The 27,348-nt window shown below is 42.6% G+C and overlaps 1 protein-coding gene across 6 annotated transcripts in view; it reads right to left on the bottom strand.

The window, feature by feature from the left end:
* elf1 (E74-like ETS transcription factor 1) overlaps positions 1-27,348 on the bottom strand; it is a 53,884-nt gene that overhangs the window by 5,423 nt on the left and 21,113 nt on the right. For 3 of the 6 annotated variants that reach the window (XM_084041469.1, XM_084041471.1, XM_084041468.1), the window contains 7 exons: positions 12,139-12,535; positions 5,579-5,747; positions 4,487-4,585; positions 4,160-4,321; positions 3,231-3,314; positions 2,105-2,297; positions 815-1,165 (listed from right to left, as the gene is read on the bottom strand). In XM_084041469.1, the coding sequence (XP_083897595.1) occupies positions 815-1,165; positions 2,105-2,297; positions 3,231-3,314; positions 4,160-4,321; positions 4,487-4,585; positions 5,579-5,747; positions 12,139-12,210 (1,130 nt within the window). In that variant the 5' untranslated portion in view covers positions 12,211-12,535. Of the gene's footprint in view, positions 1-814; positions 1,166-2,104; positions 2,298-3,230; positions 3,315-4,159; positions 4,322-4,486; positions 4,586-5,578; positions 5,748-12,138; positions 12,536-18,217; positions 18,457-19,812; positions 19,875-27,348 lie in introns of those variants that run through there. The other 3 variants (XM_084041470.1, XM_084041472.1, XM_084041473.1) reach the window with 2 other exon arrangements.

The following is a 27,348-nucleotide window of genomic DNA, read 5'->3' as shown; positions in this document are numbered from 1 at the left end:
TCACATCAAAACTATTCACATAGTTGATGCTTGATTCATACAGGTTGATGCCTTTATTCGTGGTGGAAAATTGACCTTGTTCCAAATACAAACTGCATCACTTTATCGCCGCGTAATATTGTGTTCTGTGTAGATGTACTGTAGTGTACTCATGACACAAACATTTCAAAAACAAAAACTATTTTCAGAAAGAAACGCACCTGGTTTGTAAGATTAACATTCATTCATTATTTTACAGTTGTTTTATGATATGCTATTGGGCTAACTGTGCATGTTATGTGTATGTTGTGAATATGACATTGTTAACCACTTGAGCCTGATTAACCAGCCTGATTTAATCCATTTAGACCGGGAACGCAGCTGTGTCATTTTAAGATTTATTTGGCTATTCAAAAATAGCAGATATACAAGCTCATAGCACGGCACCAAGTGCCGCACTATGAGCTTGTAGAGCTTGTTTTTGAAAAATCGATAAAATGTGTGCAAATCTTTGAATACATATATTTTTAAAGCAAACATTTGTGACTCAAATCTTTGCATCTGACCATCTCTGGAACAACATTTTTTTTTTTTTATATTTTTATATTTTCATATTTTTATGTTTTTATATTTTTATATTTTTATATTTTTATATTTTTATATTTTTATATTTTTATATTTTTATATTTTTATATTTTTTATGTTAAAAGAATCGGCCTCAGGTCTTAATGGGTTTAAAAAATGCCTATATTTACATAATCAAAGTAGGGGCACCAGGTTGAAAGTGTTTAATCGTTCCTCAAGTACATGCATGGCCCTCGTGCACATCTCTCACCTCATGCTTTGTGACATGGCCGTCGCCTGGCTGGACTGCAACACGTGGAGTGTCTGAATCAACTGCTCGGCCTGCCGGCCGTTGGTCTCCAGGTAAAGGTCCTCGTCGCTCGGCTCTTTCTTTATGTGCTTAACCGACACGTGGTGCTGTCCGTGGGCCCTCCCGTTCCCCCTCGACCCCCCGCGGACGCCCGACCGCCCGTGGCCGGTGGATCTGTGGCTCCCGTACCCGGCGTTGGCGTCGGAGCCCTCGTCGTCCTCGATCACCACCAGATCAGATGGCATCTCCTTGAACTGGTAAACGAGCCGCTGTCCCTCCACCTTGGCCAGGATGCCTCTCTGGTAGTAGTATCTAGAGCAGAGTGGATACGGTGCTGTTTAATGCAGTGCATAAGTTATCATCATCAAATGGTAATGGACCCCTCCAGTGTTCAATTCTCATTACAGTATATGGTTATGAACGTAGCTATGGAAATGATGTCTGCGGGGGTCCAGCGCTGAATTGAAGCTAATGTGCATGACAATTACTATCTTGCCGCTGGAATGGAGTCTTTCACTTATTGGAGCTTTTCTTCGTTGACTGGTGTGCCCCAGGGGTCTATACTTGGTCCCCTCCCTATTTCCCGCTACACCAATTCTTGTGGCAGAAAATAGCCAATCTACAAGATCTGCTATTTTGACCAAATGTTCGCCTATTAATTATGACATGCCCAGAAGAGGGACGCTTGGGTTCATGTGGTTACACGGCTTGACCAGTGGTTCCCAAACGGTATGGTGAGGCACACTGGCATACTATACAACTATACAAAAAGTTATGATTATCTTTTTATTTTAAATACCAGTACTTTGTGCGCATTCATTTCATAATATATAGAGGTCAATTGTATAACCCCCAAAGAAAATCCACTTTCAACTTGGAGTTCCTATTGGCATGTCATTTTAGGCAGACATTTTAAACTATTATTTATTTAAAAAACAGTGAAAATAACACAGTCTACTCATTACTCAAGCTTTTGTGTGCAGTGCACACCAGACAGTTTTTAAATGGCTTGATTCAACATTTAGATATAGTTAGATGTTTTTAAAGTAATTTAAGTGGTTAAACTCTTTATTTGGCATTAGTAAATACAAATAGACTTCTACAGAGTGATAACACGTGTTATGGAGGCTATTTTGCACAGATATTAATGCACAGGTTTTGACTTGCCCTTTTGTGTGCCCTGGGCACAATGTGAAAACCATTGCTCTGTCTAGACTAAGAGGCTCATTGGTAATATTATGTCCCTCTAACCTGAGAGCTCTGCCCATGGTCTCATAGTTCATGTCAGGCTTGTTCTTGTGTTTGCCCCACAGCTTGGACACGGCTTTAGAGTCCACCAGTTTGAAGATGCCTTTCTCCCGCTGTGTCCACTTAATGTATTTGGGACAGGTGTTTTTATCCTGCAGCAAAGCCAGGAGGAATTCCCACAGGTAGATGGTGCTGCCTGCAATTGTAGGGGAGAGGAAAGAAATGAACTCATGTTCTTAATGTGCAAGCCTACCAGGCCTTCAGTCCTAGGGTTTTGAACAGAATATATACAAATATCTATAATAAAACAGTTAGCAATTAAGATTAAGAATCTCAGGATTTTTGTAGTTTAACAATTGACAGCAATGCAAATCATGCAATTACAGAAGGCACTACTTTTATTCCCTTAACTTGAATAAATCAATTCTGTTTTCTGTTTTGTTCATGCACGCGTGCAGTGTGTGTGTGTGTGTGTGTGTGTGTGTGTGTGTGTGTGTGTGTGTGTGTGTGTGTGTGTGTGTGTGTGTGTGTGTGTGTGTGTGTGTGTGTGTGCGTGTGCGTGCGCGTGCGCGTGCGCGTGCGTGTGTGTGTGTGTGCGTGTGTGCGTGTGTGTGCTTGTCTACTGTCTAGGCAGGGAATTAATTATACAGGGCCTGGCAGTAGATTACTCTTGTTTGTGAGACGCTCTGGCCAGAAGTGGTTAAAAACAGCAACCCTTCCAGCAGTCACTTGAGTCCCTGCCACCATGACAGGGTGATGTATATGTGTGCAGTTGAACCCCATCCCCATCCCCTTTCTCTCTCAGCATCCTGCTCTGTATAGTGTAATGGGGGGGGTGGGGGGTGGACATCTAGTGAAACTAGCGTGGTTCTATCAGCAGTGCATCAATGTGCCCTCCAGCCCACAATCACTTCTATTTCCCTGTGAAACGCAGCACTTTGAGAGCACCTCATCAATTAGCTCACCCGGCATCAAACCCCCCCCCCCGCCGGACCGCAGGAGGTGCCGAGGACTGATGTTTGCACGCTCCACAAGAGGAAACACAAAGGGTACGCAGAATGAGGCGAGACCTTGCTGTTTTTTTTATTGGCCTGTTAAACAGTGAGGCGCACTAGTTAGTGAGGCTTACCTTTACCCTCCTTGCTCTTCTTCCTGAGTGGCAGGCTGGGGGTGGTGATGGGGGAGCAGGGACGCACCGCCCGCGGCTTGCGCACTGTAAGGACGGGAACCGAGGAGCAGCGCATGTTAAGAGTACTACGGTCACCATCCTGACACCCAATTACCCACATCACTGTCAGCTGCTGGAACACTGGAATTATTGACTTGTAATTTAATCAATAAAATAAATCGAATGTTGTAAGTGGTCTAACTAAACATTTTAGTTAACTGAAATAAAAAAGCAGTGCTATGCAAAAATATTTAGGGTGGATACGAAACCTTCCAATTTAGTTTTAACTATAAATCATTTTCTTTTAATCTTATGTTGATGTTTTTTACACAATACTTTTTGAATCTTGCCTGTGACAAATGTCCCCAAATACAATAAAATACTAAAACTATAAAACTAAAACTAAACTAGAAAATGTGCTCCTCGGAGCACAGGTCTCCGCCAGTACTGTTCCTGATTAATCCTGTCTTACCTATTTATATTACATATTGTTACGTGTCACTTGACCAATGTTAGCTTGGCTGATGGAAGCTCACTTCAAAAAATATAAATGATTTTTTGAAGTGACATACCTATTTATAGGTTTCTATTTCGTCATGCGTCTCGCTAGCCAATCAAAGCACACCCTTTCAACATATTGTCACGTGTCACGTGAAGCTTGACCAATGTTAGCTTGGCGGACACACGGAAGGACGGAGACGAAAACATACTCTCCACCTCTGGTGGAGACAACTAAAACTAAGAATTACTAGGGACTAGGAACTATAAGAAACCCACTTTAAAAATCAATTAATACTAAACTGAAATTGAAAACATAAAGTCAAAACAACAACGACTGAAAAAAGTAAAACTATAATAACCCCAACTGGTGAGGAGGGCAAATGCATTACCTTTGGTTTTTCTCTGTGGTTTGGAGAAGCACTTTTGTGGAACCTCATCCATGGACGAGGTGTCTTCATCCATTGATATGTCAAGGCCACCATTGGACATCTGGTCAGGCCTCAATGGAATGTAGGTCAGGTCTGACTCCAGAAGATTGGTATAGGGGTGAACTAAACATAAAACAAGACACTTAGGCTACAGATGGAACCAAACCTATGAACATCTTGTTTGACTATGTTTATATTGCAGAACTAAGATCAAAACTGCCCTGTTCCCCATTTCTTCGATATTTTTGTAATTCTTTTATACTGAAAATAAAAATTAAATAAACATACTCATGCGCTTCTCATCCAAAATGTTATTTGGAGACTCCATGTTCAGAAGTGCAGTAGTTGCCTCATTGTTCTCCATGCCGTCGCCTGTGACAGTTGTTTCTGTTGACCAATGGAATACAAACAATGATCAGGATGTGATGTTACTGGGTGCATTTCTCCTTTCCGACATGTCGCCTTTCCGACGTTGACGAACCCTATACCTAACCCTAACCCTAACCCTAACCGCACGCGGAAGCCACTAGTCGGAGTGGTGAGATGTCGGAATGGAGAGTGAACACCGATGTTACTGCTGTATCCCAATCCTATTATACCTCATTTACACTTTGTCAAGCGGCCCTTTGGACGACTGATGCTCACTAAAAGTGACACATCTTCAACAAACGTTTGAACATTGACCCATCATTGACTTCTAAAACTGTGAGGTAATATTTATGCATATCCATATATTTTAGAGATAGAAATAAAGCTTGTCTGTGTGCACACTTAGGATATTTGTTTTCAAGGGTAAGAGGATGTCAGACCATTCCTGTGTTAAAAGTATAGTATAGTAGTATAGTAGTCCCCCCAGGGCTCTGTACTAGGCCCCCTCATTTTTCGCTGTATACCAGAAAATACAAAAAAATAGCAGATCTACAAGCTCACACGCAAAGCCTTTCTCCGATCCACCAGCTATTTTCACAAAATAGCTTTTTTTTGTTTATCCACAAAACTGGTCCCTATCAGTGAAACCACTTCAGGCTACAATACAACATCCCAGATAAGAACCTTTGTGTTCTGGATTCTAGCTTTGTCTAAAAAATTGCATTAGGAAAATAGAACGAAATAGAATGAATTGTCAAACTATGCACTATTCCTCTTTCGAACTAAAAAGTAAATCGTCTCTGTCGGGTGGAAACCTCATACGTCAATTCAATTTAGAAAATAGCAAAAATGGCAGATCAACAAGCTCAAAGCGCGGCGCCGTGCACCGCGTTTCGAGCTTGTAAATCAGCTATTTTTTATACTTTTGTGTGACGCTGTAGTACGATCAAGTAGGGCATTCATTTACAAAAGAAAACACAAAAAGTTAAAATATGAGGTTCCATTGCTTACCTGAGAGGTCCACACCCCCGCCCAGGATGGGCTCCTCCACCACGTGGAGGGTGGTGTCCACCATGATGCCGTTCACCTCATCGGACTCCAGGCCAGAGTAGACCTGCATCAGGTCTGCTGCCGGCACCTGCTCCACGATCACTGCTGGGAACACCGATGGGTCATCCAGCTACACACGGGAAGAAGCACACAGAAGACACACACACACATTTAGTTATTGTTATTATTAGTGAGTTAGTGAAATGATTTGGGGGCCAATGGGTAGAGAGAGAGATAGAGAAAGAGAGGGAGAGAGAAAGAGAGAGTGCGTGCGTGGCATGAACACACACACACGCACGCACTGCGTGCGTTTGTGTGTTCATGCATAGATATGAGCGCTCCTATATAACCATACAATACCTAGTATCTTGACATTAATTAGCATTGCATGAAAGCCTCCATTAAAGGTCTTGAATATAACGTCATACCACAACTCTCTTAACTCTGTAAACAGGATCATTTGAGGATAGTTGCTCAGGTCCACAGAGACCTGCAGCGCTTGAAAAGACAGGAACCAGCTGTCTGATATTGGCCAACTTCTCCTGAGAAGTTAATGTTATGCTCTGAGGTTATTCCAACCCAAATGAATTGTTAATGGAGCAGTCGTGAATTTCAGTTAAGCGCTCCGCTTTTAGAAGCCCACTCCTTCATTTCCAGTAGGGCACTGCCTATTGCCGGAAGGAGTGAAGCAACAGAGGAAATTTACCAGAGTTGGGGCCAAACCATTTGGGAAGCCACATGAGAACTATTGAGGAACCAAGTGTATCTGACAACGCCTTCAACACAAGGCAATGTCAAGAGTAGCTGATTTGATGTCAAGAGGAAGAACGCACAGCCTTTCTCTAAATGAGTGAGTCAGAGGGCCATGAGAGGAAAAGCTACTTTTTCTTTTCCGCGTGTGGCCCTGTGACTCAGGATGTTATTTTCCTGGTTCCAGTAGCACTTTGGAACAGCTTCGCACTTGTGTAATTGTTTACACAAGCTCAGTAAAATCAAGGAAATGGAATGACCTTAAACATGGACAACTGTTTACGTACATCATTATTACAGCCTGTCATTACAAACCAAGGTTCTTAGATAACAAAGGTTAGGTCTCTTGTATGGAGGTAAACAACCGGTGCACCAGCATTCTAATGGACCACACTCTCATAAATCCAGATATGTCTGTGCTTTCTAAAGATCTTGATAAAACACGCTTAGAATGCTAGTACTGTACATCCATGCGTCGGCCTAGTTTTCAGAATAAGCTACATTTGCAAATCTTCAAGCTCAAAAGGCATCGCATTGCAATAATGTGTTGTAAGCTTGTAGATCTGCTATTTATGCTATTTAAAAAAAAGAAAATGTTTAAAATCTTCTCCATGACATGGCCAAAATCTGGAGGACAGGTTTAAAGTGATTAAAAATTAAGTGTCTCTGTGCAGGACAAAACAGCTCAATGTCAGCTGACTGCCAGCAGATGGCAGCAGACCACGTCTCAAAAGTGTATTCTTGAACTAGGATCTAGTACTACTAAGCAGCAGATGGAATAGCTTTGTCAGCCTAAAGTATGTTTTCTAGAAAGGCTAAGTTAATTCCAATACTTGCTAAATACCACACAACAAGCACTTAGGATTTTCGCTACTCTAATGTGTCGCAAATGCTAAGCAAATGCACCACTATGCTACAAAGCCAGCATTGATGGCAGAATAAAGGTTTAATTATGTGCAACACAAAGCTCTCACATTCAAAACAGTGAATAGGAAAGCAACCCCCACTGACACTACTTATTTATTATATACTGTATGTGTATATATGCAATATATATATATCAAAACAATGCATTTATTAGTGTGTATTGTTGCATTGTATGTAACATTGTTTGCCATTATCTATTTATTAATTTGACCTTTATTCAACCAAGCAGGTGAATAAAAGGACATAATATTCTTACTCGACAATGATAGCCTGGCAAATGGTGAAAAGGACTCCTGTGGGGGAGACAGGGAAAATATAGCCATTCTAGAAGGAGGATCAGTTTGGATAGAGGCTTATCTGTCTCTTCAACAAGTCCTCATTGTTGGTCTGAACCCCCCATGGTATTCCAGGTGTCTGGGCCTTGGGCTGCAGGGATGGGAGGATCCGATCTGGGGGAGCTGGGTGGAAACGGGAGTCCCAAGGCCGCCCTCGCATTCCTCTACACTTTAACTAGGAAATTAACAGGCCCTGTGGTTTGTACATTATCTCTACGCTACACTACATGGATGAGCTAGGGGAGGTAAACACACTTTTCCCAAAGAAAGGAGGTGACATTCACTGTCGACATTTTCTCCTTTTCTCATTTGTACATATAGTGTTTTGTGTTTGTTGATGATATGTAATATTGTGTTCTTTTTATGCTATGTTGATGAATTGAACACATAGGACCACAATGGAAGTCCCCAGGACTTTTTTGTGTTTTAGCCTAACTGTCTGACTGTACCTTGTGATGTTTACGTTTCTGACTAATAAAGTATTCAATCAATCAATCAAGCTTCAATGGAAAGACCACATTACCAAAAAGAGAGTGTATGACTGGCAGGACGAGTGCACAGTGCATACCGTATATAAATATACTCTATATATCATTGCTGTCAGGCAGAAATCTTTTACCTCCATATTTGAATTAATGCCCTAGCACTTGATCATACTACAACGTAATACAATAGCATCAAACGTATCAGATCTGCAAGCTAAAAAAAAAAAGGTTTAAGAGTATCATGTTCAACAAACATTATAACTTCAAAATGAACTACTATGTATTTCTTTGGGGTCGGCAAGAGCTGAGCAAAGTCCTGCACCTGCAGCCCTTTGGGGATTCATCAACACCGTGAACTTTGCTTTGACTACAGAAACCATCAACATGTCATTGACATGACATATGCGTCCCATTAATATGAGTATTCAGGCACTGTATCATCAGATAGAGCACTTCATGTCTCTCAGGCCGAGTTTACAGATGCCTGTTGTCCTTGAGTCTGTGCTCACCCCTGTGTGTGTGTGTGTGTGTGTGTGTGTGTGTGTGTGTGTGTGCGTGCGTGCGTGCGTGCGTGCGTGCGTGCGTGCGTGCGTGCGTGCGTGCGTGCGTGCGTGCGTGCGTGCGTGCGTGCGTGCGTGTACCCAGCAGACATTTCAGACTGCCACTACTGAGTTCAGTCGACTGTCCATCAACGCCAGCGCTCCGCCTCCCCTCCCCCTTCCCCTCCCAGCCGCAAGCAGACACACGGAATCCCACACTGAGTCTGCTGACAGAGCACAAGGAGTGAGTCTGAAGTAAGTGTCTGTCTCTGCTGTTGTTTTTATGTAACGAGACTCTTGTTTTCGCTGGGGACACCTGCAAGATACTCGCCCCTATTGTCATGTGAACTAAGTGACATTTTGAGAATTTTGAGAGAAAGCCCGCTGACAATGTGTCAGCATGTATTTGTGAAAGAGAGAATTACGACTCGACGGCGTACGTTTGCAGGGGGTCTTGTTGTCAACAAACGTCTTAAAAGTAACGTAAAAGATATGTGTGTATCTTACAAATAAGAAAACATAAGAAAATATCCTGCTTTGTTCAGTCCATCAAGCACTTTCTTCGCTGCTGGATGTATCATTCGCCGTTGTGGAACGGGGGTTCTCCATGGTTTTGGGGATTTGTGGGGTCGGTGGTGGCTGGGGGGAGTTCTGGGGATGTGGGAAGTGCACCAAGGTATAAAGTAATGTAATGATGTAATATCGGACTGGAACCCACAGCTTGTCTACATAGGTTGTGTTTTTATTTTGTTGTGTTACAATTTTCTTTCTTTTATTTTTATTGTATGTATTTCTTTTGGTCTTTACTCTATAAAAAAGATTGTGATAACGACAGTTGGGAAAAGGGATATTTTCTAATATTTTTTAAAGGTCTTGGAAAGCCTGTGTATGTTTATATAATAATAATAATAATACATTTTATTTATATGGCGCCTTTCAGGTCACCCAAGGTCGCCTAACAAAACAGAAAAGAAATACAAACAATAAAGCAAGTTTAAAATACACACAAAATACACATAAGGCCTGCAGCAGACTCTTACTCAAGGTGAGCATAGGCCTGTTTGAATAGGTGAGTTTTGAGGTGGGATTTGAAGGTGGGGAGTGATTTATTTATACTGTATTTATACTGAGTATATACAACAGTATAAATAGTATGCTGCTGAGTATATTGTTCGATATCTGTCCACCGAGTACAAGTATGGCTACATCTTCCTCTTTGTTGCCTTGAAACTGTGTTTCTAATAGGGAAACAGAAGAGATAAGCATCAGGCCCTATTTGCATTTCTTAGTTCCCCATTCTAGCTTTGAAAGCAACAGCATTAGTACAAGCAGTTCCCCCCACAACTCACTCCTCTTCTGCTTTACCTGTTCAAACCTAACACTTTCAATGTCCTCGTATTAGTGCTATTTGAGGAAGTGTACATAGCATCAATGTAATTGTGTTACCTTTAATCACTTAAGCCTATACTATACTATACTATACTATACTATACTATACTATACTATACTATACTATACTATACTATACTACAAATAGTAAGAATAGCCAATCTACAAGCTCATAACATGTTGCATCGCGGTGGTTTGTGAGTTTTTTATTGCTATTTTTGAAACCTATAATGGCAGGCCCAAAATAGAGACACCAGGTTGGACGTGGTTAAACACAAAAAAAAGCTGTTCTCTTCAGGTGACCAAGATTAAATTATACCTTCAGTAGAAATTAACACAATGTCTTGCAGTCATTCCATGATGACTTAATCGGGAAGCTACTGATGTTAAACTCCAATATCACAAGGCTAATCATTAGAAGTTGGATATGATTCTACTTGGCTCAAACAGCTTTATTATGGCCAAAGTAAATCTTTACAGCAACTGCTATGAAGAGAGCAAACAAAATGGCAACATTGACAGGCAAGCGGTATGCTAGCTTTTCATTCTCATTCTCACTGGGGTATTTCCACGGCAAGGTGAACAGGAGCGAATGCTACCACGTTTGCGTGGGTGAGTGAGTGCAGGGAGGAACCAACTTGTTGTTCTGGAACAATGCAAGTCCTTTTGGTGGAATTAGCCTGTCACCTCCATATAACTTTGTAACTGGTCTGTCAGGTTAGGCCTGAACTGGTGCCATTCAGGGATCCAGTGACGACTCGTCATTCTAGTCTAGATAGAGACACAGATACAGGTTCATATAAACACACGCGTATACACACAAACATTCACAGTCCACTAGCGAGTTCTCTCTTCCACAGGATTCAGACAAGGATGTGGGGGGTGAGATAACCACACACCTGACCAGGGTACACATATTGGCACAGGCGCAGCAGGCACACATAACAGTAACCTTTGTGCCATAACTGAACTCTGTGGCCAAGCCCCACCCTCCACTCCCACGCACGATGATGACACAGCACCGAACTCCAGGTCTCTCACTCTTTCCATCTCTGCTTTGCCAACAGCCCACACTTCTCTTTGCCCCCACCAACAACGCCCCCCAACACACAAACACGCACGCACACGCACACATACACACACACACACACACACACACACACACATATACACACACCACTCCTGTCTTCATCCCCATCACGTCATTTGACTTGCTAAAACTGTGCCCATGTCCTCGTTGTTTACACAAACTTGTTTTTCATGCTACCAGAGCTCTACGTTAATCAACGACACCTCATAAAGAAACGTCTGTTTTAGGAAGACGGATGATGGTGCCATAAGCGGTCCAAAGGTCCTTTCCATCAAACGGTTCCTCCATTTATGGTGCACAACTGCATCATAGGTACAGTCATTCATGAATGTGACTACGGTGTCATTTTCTAAACTTCTAACTGGTTGATTGATTGATTGATTGATATGATTGAATACTTTATTAACAGTTTGCAAAGACAAGCGGACTCAATACAAGGTCTGCTAAGAGGATTTTAACCCATTAAGACCTGGAACTGTGTCATTTTTAGAGTTGAGCTAAAAAGCATTATTTTACACTTTGGGCTATTCAAAAATAGCAGATCTACAAGCTCGAGTGCCGCGCTACGAGCTTGTAGATCTGCTATTTTTTTTAATTCGTGAAAATGTGTGCAATATATATATTTTTAAAGCGAACATTTTTAACTCAAATCTTTGCTTCTGGGGGTCCCTGGAACAAAATATTTTCATGGAGGTCCGTGGCCTAATACATATCATTTTGGGGGTCCTTGACATGAGAAAGTTTGAGCACCACCGATATAGAAACATACGTTTTTCAGAAAACTGTTGAGATTTAGGAGAATCGGCTTCAGGTCTCAATGGGTTAAGAGGATTTTAAACCCAAGAAAGCACTATGGTGTGTTTCCATTGTGGTCCTTTGTACTCAATTCAAAAACATCATATAAACAAGTCGAAATTGGGATAAATATTATGTACAGTAAACAGTTCGGGGGTGGGGGGGGGGGGGGGGGGGGCTGTATGGTGTCTTTACTGTGATGATGAAGTACCTGGTTGATTTCGTCCATCCCATTGCTGGCAAACTCAAACACCAGCTCACTGGGCTGAACGGCAGTCGTCATGGTGTCGAACGGGTTGAGAGGCCAGGGAGCAGACTGAAGACAGACACTCCCACAGTGGCTCCGTCTTAGGCCAGACAGAGCCAACAGCAACGGTTTCACCTCCACTTTCGCCACGCAAGATGGCTTCCCCTTTGAGTTTTAACGTCCACCTCCTCTTTGCTCTCCACGCCGGGAGGAGGGAGTGCTGTTAGCAGCCGTGAGGGGAAGGCCAGCTCAGAAAGAGATTAGGAGCTGCGTTTCAGAGGAGTGGTGTGGCCCAGATGGAAGCAACCGCGTCCCTCTCTGACACGGAGGCTGGGTCCTGATGCGACTGGAGCATCTACACCTGGTAGAGACAGGAGACAAAGGCGTTGTTCAGACCAGAGCAAACATTATTTGTTTCTGAAATACAGCCCTTAGGACAGTGGTTCTCAAACTTTTTCATGTCAAGGACCCCCAAATTGACACTTATTAGCCTGCGGACCCCCATTTGAAAAGATATGCCAGATATGACCCCATAAGAGAAGATTTTTACGGCTCTAGCAGTGATTCTCAACCATTTTAATTTCAAGGACCCCCAGTTTGACATTAGGCTAAGGAGCCCCATTGAATGGCATTTCTCTCTGGGACTCCAATTTATATTGTAAAATCTATGTTAATTTAACTCTGAGAGTGTACAAATGGAATCAAATGGACCCGTTAGGGTCCATTTGGTTCCATTTGTACACTCTCTGAGTTACAGACCAATAAGGGTCCATTTGGTTAACTATCCATCATTTAGCTGGGGACCCCACTTTGAGAACCAATGCCTTAGGTCTAACTACATTTTTAAGACTGACAACACGATGCAACGCATTGTCAGCTTGTAGATCAGTTATTTTCGCTGTCAAAGTATAAATCAGGCTTCAGTGTCCGAGTGTCTTTAGAAATCAGATTTAAATCACATTTCAAACCACCTAGGACCGTGTTTCAAATCTAATTTAGCAAAAATAATCTTCCATGTGCTTTATTGCTGTTCAGACTTGATAAAACCAATGTGATTCCAACGTAGATAGGCCAAAAATGGCCAGAAGCCAAAAGGACTAACGTCAGGACAGTCTGTTTAATTTCACTGAGGGAGGAGAGGGAGGGAGTCAGTGAAGCTGGGAATTGTTGTGTGTGTGTGTGTGTGTGTGTGTGTGTGTGTGTGTGTGTGTGTGTGTGTGCGTGCGTGCGTGCGTGCGTGCGTGCGTGCGTGCGTGCGTGCGTGCGTGCGTGCGTGCGTGTGTAGAGTTCAAGCAGTTTGTGGTGAGAGGTTTGGTGACTGCCTAGCTCATCTGCTTCAGTTCCAGTGGAGAATTCACTGAATTTGCTGGCCATCTCCCTGCCTGTCTGACCGGCCCTCTTACAAAATCATTAGGCAGAATTAAAAAAGTAACTCTTCATGCTCTCCAGACGGATCTGTCACCAAGTTTCACACTCTTTTTACTCTGGAACTCGACTCTACCAGCAGTCCCAGTAAAGGCCTAAGTTATGCTCCATCGTGCCGAGAACAGCCGAGCTCGGCCACATCGGCTTACGGTTAGTCTGAATCCAAATCTCCCAGTGTGCATATCTGGATTTTCTTCTCCTGCCATTTCAGGGATCGAGGTCAAGATGCAGAGAACACACAGATGGATGCCGTATGAAGATTCATGACTAAATTTAACCAGCATTTCAGAAGTACACAAAGTATATCGTCCTTGTAAACCTTCTATCTCCATATTTCATCATTTCATGTTTTCTTTTTGTTTTTTTGGTAAATGAAAGAATGCCCTAATTTATACTTTGTCATATGAGTGTTGTACAAAAGTAGCAAATCTAGCCAATGTACAAGCTCACAGCGGTTTGTAATGTGATGATGGAAATTACCCACCACTGTTTTTCTGTAGATATACTTTTACTGCTCCTAGTTATATTTAACCACAATTAACAAGAGCTTGTGGCTAAATAATAACTACATTGAAAACATTGGAACACATCTATTTCCTGAAAAATAACGGTTTTGGACATACAAGGTTTCCGCCTGACAGCGACGATATGACATAATGGACCTCAGTGGGCAGGTTCAGCATTCGTTTTTTTTTACAGTGGCTGCAGCTCCTCTGGCTTTATACATGTTCTCTCTCTCTCTGTGTGTGATCTCTGAAGAAAGACCCTCTAGATATGAGCTCAGCTCAGTCCACTGGTCATGAGGCAGCATAAAGCAGAGGGCTGTTGTAAATAATGATCACATGGACACTGAATGACCCCCACAGATACATGCATACATACACACACACTAAGTACTAGAGGGATAGGCTCGTCTCAAGGAGCTGCCCAAATCCCTCTGTCCATGCCCCCAGGCAATGGCTGTGATGACAGGGGGCAGGAGAAACAAACTGGTAGTCATGTGTCGGCTTGAGTCAAAATGTGTGTGTGAGTGTGTGAGTGCGTGCATGCACGTGCGTGCATGCTTGTGCGTGCTTGTGCATGCCCGTGATGAATGAGTATCGAGGGGTATCACAACCTGAGCATACCCAAAGGCAGGTTTCTGGGGACTCTGACTCACCGCCCCCCCCCCCCAACACACACACACACACACACACACACACACACACACACACACACACACACACACACACACACACACACACACACACACACACACACACACACACACACACACACACACACACACACACACACACACACACACACACACACACACACACACACACACACACCCTTTTCCCATTGCTTCAGGGTGGGACCTATTTGCTTTGAAATGCCTGTCTGACTGATGACGTTGTTGCATTCCAGGCCCAATTGTGTCTTGGAGGGGTGGTGTGGGAGAGGAAGGTGGGACAGAGCGCGCGCGCGCGAGCGAGAGAGAGAGAGAGATACAGAGAGAGACAGAGAGAGAGAGAGAGAAAGAGAGGAAAGCATTGGTGTGGGATGCCTAAATGGTCAACTGACCTGACTAGCAATGAAGCCCCATTTTGATTGTTTGCTTCCCTCCAAGCAAAGGTGGGAGGTATGTGACATGTGGTATGGGTCTGGAAAGCATCACTTTTGGGGAGAGGGAGCTGTATGTATTTGAGTGTGTGTGTGTGTGTGTGGGGGGGGGGGTTTGAGGGGTACAAAGACCAATACCTCCAGACAACATCAAAAAATGTGTGGGCAGAAATGTCCCTTTGCGCTTCCTCTGCTAAGTGACCCTCCACACGCAGTGTCAAACAGACCACACAGAAGCACAGTGGACCCCCTTATTTTGCTGCCATGTGGGAGGCTGGACCGAGAGAAGCCATGAGCTGGTAAACATCCAGAGACTTGGACCACACTGGAGCACTGGGAGTCTCCCCTGCCCAGCTCGTCTGTCTACTCCTGGCCCGGGCAGTGGACAGAGATAACGGCAGCATCCCAGGCATGCACACACACCTGGGACCCGTTTGTTGCCTTTATATATATATATATATATATATATATATATATATATATATATATATATATATATATATATATATATATACATATACATATACATATACATATACATATATATATATATATATATAAATATATATATATATATATATATATAGCTGAGTTAACAAAGTCTGCTGTCTTTATCGACATGGAGCTGTGAGATACAGGAGCTCAGTTTTGTATGGGGGGAAAACGATGAGCATCACTACGTCCAATCGTTACTGTGTTATCAGATGACAGGAAACAGGCTGTTATCAAATCAGTCTGAATCAAGATAGGAGAGTGTGTGGTCTCCCTCTTCTGTTTTTCCTCTCTCTCGTCTCTCTCTAGAAAGGTAGTGTAGTGTGCCTGTGTGTTTGTCAGGCATCGTGTCATAAAAGCAGGTATACTTGTATGCTATTGATACTACTATAATGCATACAAGTAGTATGCACCTGTGTGTCTGTTTGCATGTGTGTATGCACATGTGCATACATACACACATGCACATGCATGCATGCGCGAGTGTGTTTTCTATATATTCCTGATGTCAGTGCTTCAATGATGTGGATGACACAGTGCTGACAGCAGACAGTCAGGGACACAACAGAGCCCCAGCCATTAGCCCCCAACCCACCACCAGCACCACACCACAACAGCTGCCTTGTCCCTATGCAGAGGCAGGGCTGAGACAGCTGCATATTGCTGCTGCTACGTCAGCCTGGGACAGACAGGGAGAGAGGGAGTGTGGAAGATGAAGAGGGAGGGAATCTGTTGGAAAGTTAGTCGACACATAATCCTCCACAGAGCAAACAGACTGGCTGTGACAGGGCCTGGGTGTGGCCTGGCTGCACGGGCTGGACAGACAGACAGGCCGGAGTACTTTCCTGTGGTCATCACCACCAGGCATTACAGAATCCACTGTGGTTCATATCATGTGACGCGGCTGATGCGAGCCTCTCCATCCCTCTTCCACACCTCTGGCAGACAAGCCTGTCTGCAGAATGTTGCCTAGCATGCAGCAGGCTGAGGAGAAGGGGGCGGGGGGGGGGGGGGGGGGGGGGGGGGGGGGGGGGGGGGGGGGAGTATGAAACAAACATCAGCCCGCTCCGCCCCTACAGCTTGGTGACTGCCCGTCGCAATAACAACCAATTAGAGTCGGGATTCATGAACAAATGCAGCATTCCCAGAAGGCCTCACTTCCCCCGCTTTAGTCTCTTCAGCTGAGCTCATTGTTGACCATGAAAGGAGGTAATTTAAGCCAATTGAATGACTACGCAATGAGTCACCCTGCATGCGGTGAGTGCAAACATTGTGGGATACAAGCAAAAAGGAGGACCACAGCAAACTCTGCTTATCTGCCATTCACTGCTCAGGTTACAAAAATCTCCATCCTCCAAACTCTGGTGACACACTACCGTGACATGGTTGTCACAGGGCTTAAGGCAGGGGCGGTGCCTAGCTCTGACACTCACTCACTCACTCACTCTCTGAGTGAAATCATGGCCACAGGCCGTCAGCATTTCAGGAGAAAATCTCAAAATAGCTCTTGACATAATGAGTTTTTTTTTGAAAAGCAGAGGCAAAAGTAGTGAGGGGGGGAGTGTGGACGACTTTCCAGCTAGGCAAGGAGAGCGAGTGGCATTCCTAGCATTTCGGAACACTCATGGTTTTCCCCGCACAGGGTCTAACAGAACAACTAAGACCTGTAAAATAGCACCGGGCATAAATCAAGTGTCCTCTCTAAACACCGGCAAAGGTTAGACAAGCTGACATCAAGCACTGAATTTCCCATCCATCACACACTGCTGAGGCATACACAGTTAGGCGAGTCAGGACCAACAGAGAGAAACTCCAGCCACAGACGATTCCCACCCAGCAGGTTTTAACCAATTCAGCTGTACAAGGGCTAGGGGGTGAATCACCAGTGTGCAAATTGGCATAAAAAGGCCAGGTAAACATATCCCTGTACTTTACATGGTCATCAAATGGGGTCAGCACAGAAATGCCGCTTTTGCAGGATCCTTTGGGTTCCTGGCAGAGGAAATGAGTCAGGGACGCCTGTGTTAAGTCCTGGAGCCCAGAGATACCCTCTATGGGGCTCTGGAGTTCCTGGTCATCATTTCTGGGTCAAAATTCCCCTTTGGGCATATTTTGGCACTGACAATGGCCAGTGGCCAAACAGTACAATAATATGAACTGTAAGAGAAACAACCACATTGCCAAGGAAACTTGCTTGCACAAAACCTTCATGATCCACAGTTTTAACCCATTAAACATAATTACAAGTACCAACACATTGTCAGGCAAGGTAGCTTGTTCTGTAGTGGAGACGAAACCAGCAACTGCACGCAGACTGTTCATTGTGAATTATACAAAGCATAAAAAGGTCATTGTCCTGGAAGGTTGTTTGCTAATTCAACAGAGCAGCAGGACAGTAATTAAGGTTACCTTAACACTAAACAAAGAACTGGAAAAGAGGTGTTTTTTTTCCACCAACGCCACGGAAAGCTACAACACAACTGTCTATCTACAGTACGATAGCCTAAATAAAATTACTCACCGCCCGATGTTGCTCAACGCGACATGTCTCGCCATGTTTCAACTTCTGAACAACTTTATTGGACGCTTTAAGGACCTGCCAAACTTCGACACCATACTGCAGATGTAGTGAGTAGCAAGATATTATGGGACAGAAACAAGTGCACGGGTACTCGTGCATGCACCCGCTAATAGCATGCAGCTGCAGTGCAGTGTGTAACCCAGCTATACTAGGGCATCAGAAGAAGAACGCACACGGCCTCTAAAAAAGATCTAACACTCTGACGTCTGTCTGTTGCACTGCTGCGCACCACAGCCAGACGAAGACTGAGAGAAAAACGTCACCTAAAGCACAGGCTTTCAGAAGCAGAATGGAATTTAATCTCATCTCTTGCGAGCCTTGTACTTTTCCACTCCGGCCTGAGGCAGGCTCTCTCTCCCTCTCTCTCTCTTTCTCTCGTGCTGGTAGAAGATCCCATGCCTTGCTGTGACAGGGCTTGCTTATTCTAACTCTACTAATGACAGGACCAACTTTATAGTTTCCATGGTAGTTTATGGAGTGTGGGACATTTAATAATAATATTGCATACTGTATTGTGCAGTTTATTTATTGTGTATATGAAAATCCCGGGGGGTCCAAGTGCGGAGGGCCAAGCAAGGACCCTAGAATCTCTTGCTGGTTTTTGGTACCTTATTCCTAATCCCTGTACGTTACTAATGTTTACTTATTTTTTACTATTTTTATATTCTTAGTTATATCTCTTTTATTCGTATTTATTTTTTGTATCCGTCTTGTGTTTCTAACTGCTTTACCGCCATGAAAACTGAATCAATAAAGCGTTACACATCTATTTACACTTTGTCGTACGATGGTGTCGATCCATCCAAGCGTAAGAGTGGTGAGCTTATGGATTGGCTATTTTCGGTCCGTGACGCCTTTGTAGTAGACAGAGTAAATTGGGCATTACACTGACATGCTAATGCAGTGGGAGTTGGAGACGGGGAGTTCTCCTCGTGTTTTGCTGCCATGTCCTCACAACTGCGAGCAGTTTGTACTAGCTCTCTTTTAGTGAGGGATTCCTTTGATTATGTCACAGGTATGTAGTTTTCGGAGACCTCATCGGTTGTGTCTCAGTTAGAAGGTTGTTTAAAGCAGTAGTTCTCAAACTCTTTCGTGTCAAGGGCCCCCAAATTGATATGTATTTGGCCGCGGACCCCCATCTGAAAACGTTTTGTGCCATTGACCCCCAGAAGGGAAGATGTATGGGTTTTTTTTTTAAGTCAAAATTATTCATAATTTCAAAACATTTCTAAAATAGCAGATGTACAAGCTCTCAGCACGTCACTAAGTGACACGCTGTAAGCTTGTAGATCTGCCATTTGTGAATAGCCAACGTACAAATGGATAAAGTGGTTCAAATGATTGTGATGCAATATTAACACATTTTGCTGGGGACCCCCCCAAAGGACCCACGTTGAGAACGAATGGTTTCTAAAGATGCTATCAAGGCAGAGAATACCAAGCTTACTGGTCGGGGAAACCTAGATAATTATTGTTGCCTGCAGAGTTTTTGAGTAAAGGATTGGGGGGAAAAAACAGATAAGTGACAAACTGACCTGTGAATGTTGCTCTCACAGGAAAAGCATCACTGAGCAGCGGGTTTTCTGCTACTTCCTGTCTGTTAAACCACATTCACAAGAACATTTTTCGGTGTAAGAGTGGAAAGTTCTTTCAACTCCCCATTTCCTCGTAGCACAACATCCTTAGTAGCTATGTGTTTGTAACACTTTACATTTAATCTCAATAATCAACGTTATTACTGCAATTAAAGTTTCAAATAATATACACATTCTAAGAATAATACATAATGTCACTAACTGTTATCGTGACTACTGTAACTATTGTTTATATATTTGATTGAGTTTGGTAACTTAAGAAACATGTGTATCTGCATCTTTTGCTTTAGTACGTAAGCCCTGAAAGCATGTTATATAGTGCTGTTGATGTAGATGTTAATATTAAATGCAGATTACACCAGATCACATTATTTAGGCTCATTTTAAAACTGCACGAGTGAAGATCCTCACTCTTTTAACATAAGCAAACTCTGTGATATCCATTTTTTTGGCGCTAATGAGAGTGTTGGTTAATTCAAAGGAAACAAAATGGGCCCCTCAAACCCACACACCTGCCATGTGCAGATCCTCATTCCCCACAATGCCTAGCGCGATAGATGCACACACGCAGACAACCATACTATTTCTTCTGACTGAGCTGAACCGTTGCCTCCCCAGCATGCTACAAAATGTCAGGCTTAGTGAAAAGGTTTTTACAGTAGTTCTAAGAAGAACGTATGAAGTTCCTGTAACACAATGTTCAAAGTTTGTGCAGTGTGTGCAAAAAGTATCCACCCCCACACCACACCAAAATAAATGTTTATCTTCCATGGGAGTATATGCACATTTTGCACAAATGTGAATACTAAACATACATTGAAGTATAAAATGCCATCCATTGCTCTATGCGTTAGAATGAAAGCAACAGGTAAAAGGCAACGGTTGGATATCCATCCAAACACAGACAGACCAATACTGTTAAATATAACAAGTGCTGTATAACTTGCTATCATCAGTCATTACAGTACATTTTCAATATCAGCTCTGTGTGGGCTCCTAATCAGTGCATTATTACAGTGAAACATATTTTTTTATCGCCCGTGGATATGGCCTTTTTGTCACAACTAACCCCAGCTCACAGATATAGCCTATTCATCAGAACAGCCCCCTGTAGCCTATTTCTATTATGTGGCAAGAGGCCACATGCTACAGATAGGAAGAACAATTTGAGTTGTGAAAACAGGACAGGAAATTGCAGCAAAGTTCTAGAACAGACATCTGTCTCTCTCACAGCTTGGCTTGAGCCAACACATACAGTATACGATTTCATATTAATGCTACCGTGGACCCAATGGACCCTTACAGGTCTATGACTCTTGGACCTATGAGGGTCCAATTAAGGGTCCATTTGGTTCCATTTGTATACTCTCAGAGTTATGGGGTCCTTGAAATGAACACGTTTGAGAACCACTGATCTATTAGCCATCAAGGGTTTATAAATGCAAGTGGTATTGATGAGACACAATGCACATCCCAGAGCAGAGAAGCTGCAGTGCAGAATGATTAGCACTACCTCTCTATCCAAAAACATTAGCCTGAAGGATCGCCCGACACTGAAACTTAATGAACTGGCTACATTGCATAATGGCAGACCTGTGCATAGGCAACATCACAGATAACTCAGCACAAGCCCCATTTGAAAACCACACTAGTCCACTAGTTCGCTATTGTTTTAAAAAAAAAGTAAATTAAAGGGGGTGTAACTGATGACACGCTTCTCATAATTTTCCCCTTCAGCAACTCCCAGTTATTTTGAGTTTTGAAAAAGTAGCCTGACACAGACTAAAAGGCAAAGGCATGCACGTCTCTTCATCTGCGTCAGTTGCCTCTAGCTGCCCTACCGATTCCTTTCCCTCAGAAATATTTGAAATGCTTCTTTTTGACTCTCCTCGTGTTTTGGCTGCAATGTGGGAACAATTTGATGCATGACCAGACTGGAAAAGTAAAACATTCTCCATTTCAGTATACAGCAAGTACCCAGAAATACTAATAGTATCCCTTTACCACACAATACAAATTCCCCGTTCAACTATTAAACTATTAAACCATTATAAGCTTTTTTTTTCTTTTTTTTAACCACCACTATGCTACACTGGTGCCTGTACCTGGTTGTGAAATAGGAGCACTCGTGCTATCTTGCGCACACATTCACACGCCCATCTCTGATGTGTTTACATTCATTCCAATGCTGACATGTCACAGCACAGGTTAACGGCAGCGAGGGAAAACCATGCCCCGAAAATACCAGCACAACACACAGGGTTAGCGACCATGGCATTCCTGACACTTCCCAAATATGTCCCTCACCGTGCCAAACGTATTGCCTGAATTCTACATCTCCTGACTAGACAAGTTGGCCTCTGCTAAAAGTCAACATTCTCGTGAAATTCTAGGGAAGGAGTGTGTTTATTAACCACTTTCAACCTGGCATCCAATACATTTTTACCACCCGAAAATATCAGATGTACAAGCTCACAACGCGTCTTGATGCGACGCGTTGTGATCAGCTATTTTCGCACGCGACACCATCATACGACCAAGTATAAAATAGGGCTTGAGCGGTTTAAACGGGGAGTGCCAAGATGATTCCTGCATTGCGGGAGGCAGTATGATAGCATACCAGGCATGTCTTGTTGAGATGAAGCCTTTAAATGTCAGGGTTCCTTCCGTGTGGTGAGGTTTGCGAACGAATGAACAAACGGGGAATGGGCTGTTCTACAGCAGGGTACATACCAAACAGGTCTGGACACAAGCCGGCTAATGAGTCCACCCGGAGTCAGGCATGCAACTGCAATATGTACCAGACAACACGCCTACAGAATGTCAGGGCGTAGATTCTTGGGGAGATGAAATCATCTCTCTGATCGTTCTATCTTCTCACACACTATGAGTTCAAGATTTCCTTAACCAGCACTAGCATCCCTATTCAAGGCATGTCATCATAATAGGCAAACATTTTGTCAAAAACAGGCAAATATTTGGCAAAAATGGCAGATCTCACATGTCACAGACAGTGTGACAATGTGTTACATGCTTGTAGATTGGCTATTTTCTGCAAAAGTGTAGGGGGAAAGTGAGGCGTTTTGGCACGTTTACTGTATTTACTCAGCTGTAGATGCTGAAAATGGAGTGAAAGAACTACATTTACAACTTTGGCACATTTTCAAGCTTGTGGTTGGGCAGCAAATAATCACCAAATCATCTCTTCCCAACTGATCCCCTCTCAAGCAGCCTCTCAGATAGGGCCGCTCACAGATAATTGAGTCTCTTCAAGAGAGTTTATCTAATTTCACACAACTGGCTACTAGGTTAGTGGGGTATAAGGCACCTTCAGCCAATGTTTCAATCTAATCTCAAAGCCAGTAAAAGTGTGCCTCGTTGCCGGATCTAAAGGCAGAAGTGACGAGTCACTGCGTTTGGTTACGTCAGGACGCACACCCCTCGGACAGCATCGGAAACATAGCAGTTAGACAATGTGACTGAACTAACCAGGCTAGAATACCATCCATGCAGTCATGAAAGATGTTAGTATTGCATGCCTTAGGTGTTACAGCATTACTAGTGCCTCAGTCACTTGATTCTGTCATCACATCATATGATGTTTTCCCAAGTATGCTGGAGAAAGTGCGCTTGCGTGCGTGTGTGTGCGTGGGTGTGTGTGTGTGTACGTGTGTAGGCGTGTGTGGCGCATGCATGCATGCACAGGCAGGGGGGGTGGGGCTAGGATTATGATGACTAAACAGTATTTTACCAAGGTTTATCATACAAATACTGACAATAAATACTATAGGGCTGCCCTAAAACTCGATTAATCAATAAATTGGTCTAACTGTAGTTTACCAAGACTTTATTAATTAGTTAGTGCTTTTGTTTATGCTTTTTTCCAGGCACATCACTTGTAAACTCAAGATAGGACCATTTCATTCTGCCAGTCTATAACTTTTAATGGCCAGTAGGCATTGTGAAATCAACAATAGAAAGTTCAGTTCTCAATCTCACCAACATGAAAAGGCTGGTCTCTGCATGATAGATAAGATTCATAGATAGATTCATTACTTAAATCAATGTAATCAATTAGTCTACAAATCCCTATTACTATGTGTCGACTGGGAATTTCTTTAGTTAAGGACAGTCAACAACTCATTTGTTACCGACATGCTCATTCTGCCTAGTCGGGGTAATTGTTTGTGGATGTGCAGGCCTGGGGGAGAACAGCAACGTGTACACTGAGTACAGGTCAATATTTGAGAAGGTTTTATGAAATGGGTCGTTTGTTTATGACAGCTATGCAATGGGGAAGGTGCACCATCACTGTAGTAGATGAGGATAATAAAGCAAAGAGATGGCCATTCTAAGAACGCTTGTATAAGAAAACATTTACCCGATGTTACTGGTTAACCTAGATGGAATTTAAAAAGTAAATCAAATAAGGCTGAAAATAATCTTTTTGTATTAGATTATGGAGTATAAATTACATGCCGGTAGATATGTTTTTTTTTGTCTGTTGGCATAATGAAAGCTTATATTTGAATAAAGAGAGCACAGAAGCATTTCTCGGTGGGGTGGGGGTGGGGGGCTTGGCTTATGCTGTTCTGATGAGAATCACGATGCAAAACGAATACTGTAGGTAAACAAGGAGTGGCTGTTGCTAGGCAACAGACGGAGGGAGAGGGCTCATAAAGTAGACTCAGTGATATGAGCAGCAGGGAGCAGGTGGGCTTCATTCACTCAACAAAGCCTTGTACTGTATGTTAGAGAGGACCGCAGGCCACGCCTGATAACTATTGAGTATTGAGACTATGTCCAGCGGTGGAGTACATTTAAAGTAGTAAAGTACATTAGTAAAGTACATTTCACTCAAGTACTGTACTTGTACTGTAAGAACAATTTTGAGGTATCGTTACTTCTTGAGTATTATCATTTTTCAATATAGGCTTCTTCTACTCCACTACATCACAGAGTCAACTATTGTACTTTTTACTCCAGTGCAATTATTTGACAGTTTCAGTTACTATAGTTACTTTGGAGATTTAGATTACTATTACAAAACATACATTAACCAATTAAGCCCTATACTTTTATACTAACAGAACAAAAAAGTTTGACAAAGTTTGAAAAATGTTAGTACTTTTACCGTGGTACTTTAAGTATTATATTTTTTTTTATGGCAATACATTTGCACTTTTACACAAGTAAATCTTTGTATACGGGCCTTTTACTTGTAACATACTGTGGCATAGCTGCATTTACTTAAATAATAAATCAGAGTACTTCTTCTACCACTGACTATGCCCCTTCAACAGCCTAGCTGGCTGGCCATTAAACCACATTAACCCTGGCGTCCCATATCATGTCTTGTGGCCCTGTGGCCCTCTGCCTAATCTAGTTGAATACTGCTGTTATAAGCAAAAAAATAGCCTAGGCCAGTGCTTAATTTATACTCGTACGTGAGTGTCGCACAACGAAAATAGAAAATCTACAAGCTCAATACACGTACGGTGCATTGCGAGGCAGTGTGAGCTTGAAGATCGCCTATTTTTGTTATATGACAGGTCAGACGTGTACATTTTAAAGCAGCAGCTTATCAGCAGGGATTTCTTGACTCTGTTTTTGAGTGACACCACTACTATTACACTTATTTCATCCATTATTCCCTCTCATCAGAACAAATATATATATTCTAATTGTGTGGGTGTTGTTTTGTTTTTCTTATTAAAGTTACAATAACCTTGTGATGCAAATGTTGCTATCATTCCAAGTAATGTGAGTTCAGCTCAGACAAGGCAGTCAACAATTTAAGGGAAGTGAAATGACTGTTTTTGGTGTGAATGGGGAAGAACTAATGAGCAGAGATACAGTAGTCATTAACCCATTTAGACCTGAGGCCCATTCTAAAGACGCCTTCCAAATCCTAACCTAAGTATTCTGAAAAACTTCAAATTGTTGCTATAAAATAAATAAATCAAATTATATTACATTGCTATATAGAGTCCACTAATGTGATGCAGATGCTGCACCGGATTGAAAGGTATAACAATGCATACAGTAGGTTTAACAGGTCTAAATGGGTTAAGCTACAAGCTGATGAGTAATAGTTAAAAGTGCTACTTTGGTTTCTGTTGTGGTTTTACATTATAATAAGATAATTTTCCAATGAAGAGAATATGCCTCCATGTGGTTCATATGTCCATGTACCATGCTGTCAACATCAACATGATTGTCAATATCATATTATTAATTACAATTTAATATTTAATGCTGTGCGTGTGCGTGTGTGTGTGTGTGTGTGTGTGTGTGTGTGTGTGTGTGTGTGTGTGTGTGTGTGTTTTCTTAAATGATCATTTTTATAACAAAACAACTTGTGTGCAGATCACACAAAAGGTGGATTTTAAGAAAATTTAAGCGCAAAACATTTTGTACTTGTATTACACAACAAACACTGTGAGAGCTCTTTAACTAAACCTGTTAGCCTGGTCAGAAACAGCTGTCGTCTGCAGTCTACACGCTAATCAAAGCTTTGACAGTACAAATTCAAAGCAAGATGATTTATATCACTGTCACATCAGGGACAGTAGACAATCTTAACATCTGGTGAAATTAGCACTGGCAGTGTCTACCTGCCATTAATCTTGTGATTGTCTTGCTGCGTTAATATGGCCTCACAATGTGGTGTTTTTTGGTTGCCATTGAAGTTAACTTCTATTTCTCCAAACGTTTTAGCTTGCGATTGCATCTTTCTTTGCTCGCACCACACTGGCCACGTGTGACATCCAGGCCTATACTTCTGTGTAACGTGATCATCTTTCTTATACTCCGGATACTAGAGGCACATGTGGTTTAAACCCGAGTCCTTTCACTAGGTAGGTGTGAAGAACATGGAGGGTTCTTTCACTTTCACTACCATCGAATTTGAGAAGGAGCAATCCATTTCAATGATCTGAATACAACTGATGAAGAAAATAGAGGCTGAATCCTGTAGCCTCATAACATGCTCACGCCATTTATGTGCTCCTCTGGACTCCTGTTGACCATATTCTGACGGCGGCCATTTTGCTTTTAAATCATACTTGGGGTGACGGGTGGGGATTCCCCACCATGAGTATGACATATAAGAGCAAAATGGCTTCCATATGAATATGACCAATTGCTAGGAAAGCTTCAGTGATGCAGGCGCTCAATGGAACAATTCAAAGGCTGCGATTTTGTGTTTAGCCACGGAGAATAGGGATAGATTATTGATTATTTTTTATAATCTATTAAATCGATTTGTTCGATGACCTGTTGCACACCGGTCCTAAACCCTTATCCAGACACAGGTCACAGTGCGTCAAAAATCCAGTTAAAACTTCTGTGACAATATCGGAAGTGGCAACATGAGACATTTGCATGAGAACCAAAGTATTAGCGAGGCAGCTTATTATCAAAGCTAATGTCACTGCTGTGAGCCAATTTGACCCTCGTTTTTTTTTCTTTGCT

Source organism: Gymnoscopelus microlampas, assembly GCF_963454915.1.
Source record: "Gymnoscopelus microlampas genome assembly, chromosome: 18".
Taxonomy (NCBI): domain Eukaryota; kingdom Metazoa; phylum Chordata; class Actinopteri; order Myctophiformes; family Myctophidae; genus Gymnoscopelus; species Gymnoscopelus microlampas.
This window is presented reverse-complemented; position numbering and strand designations above follow the sequence as displayed.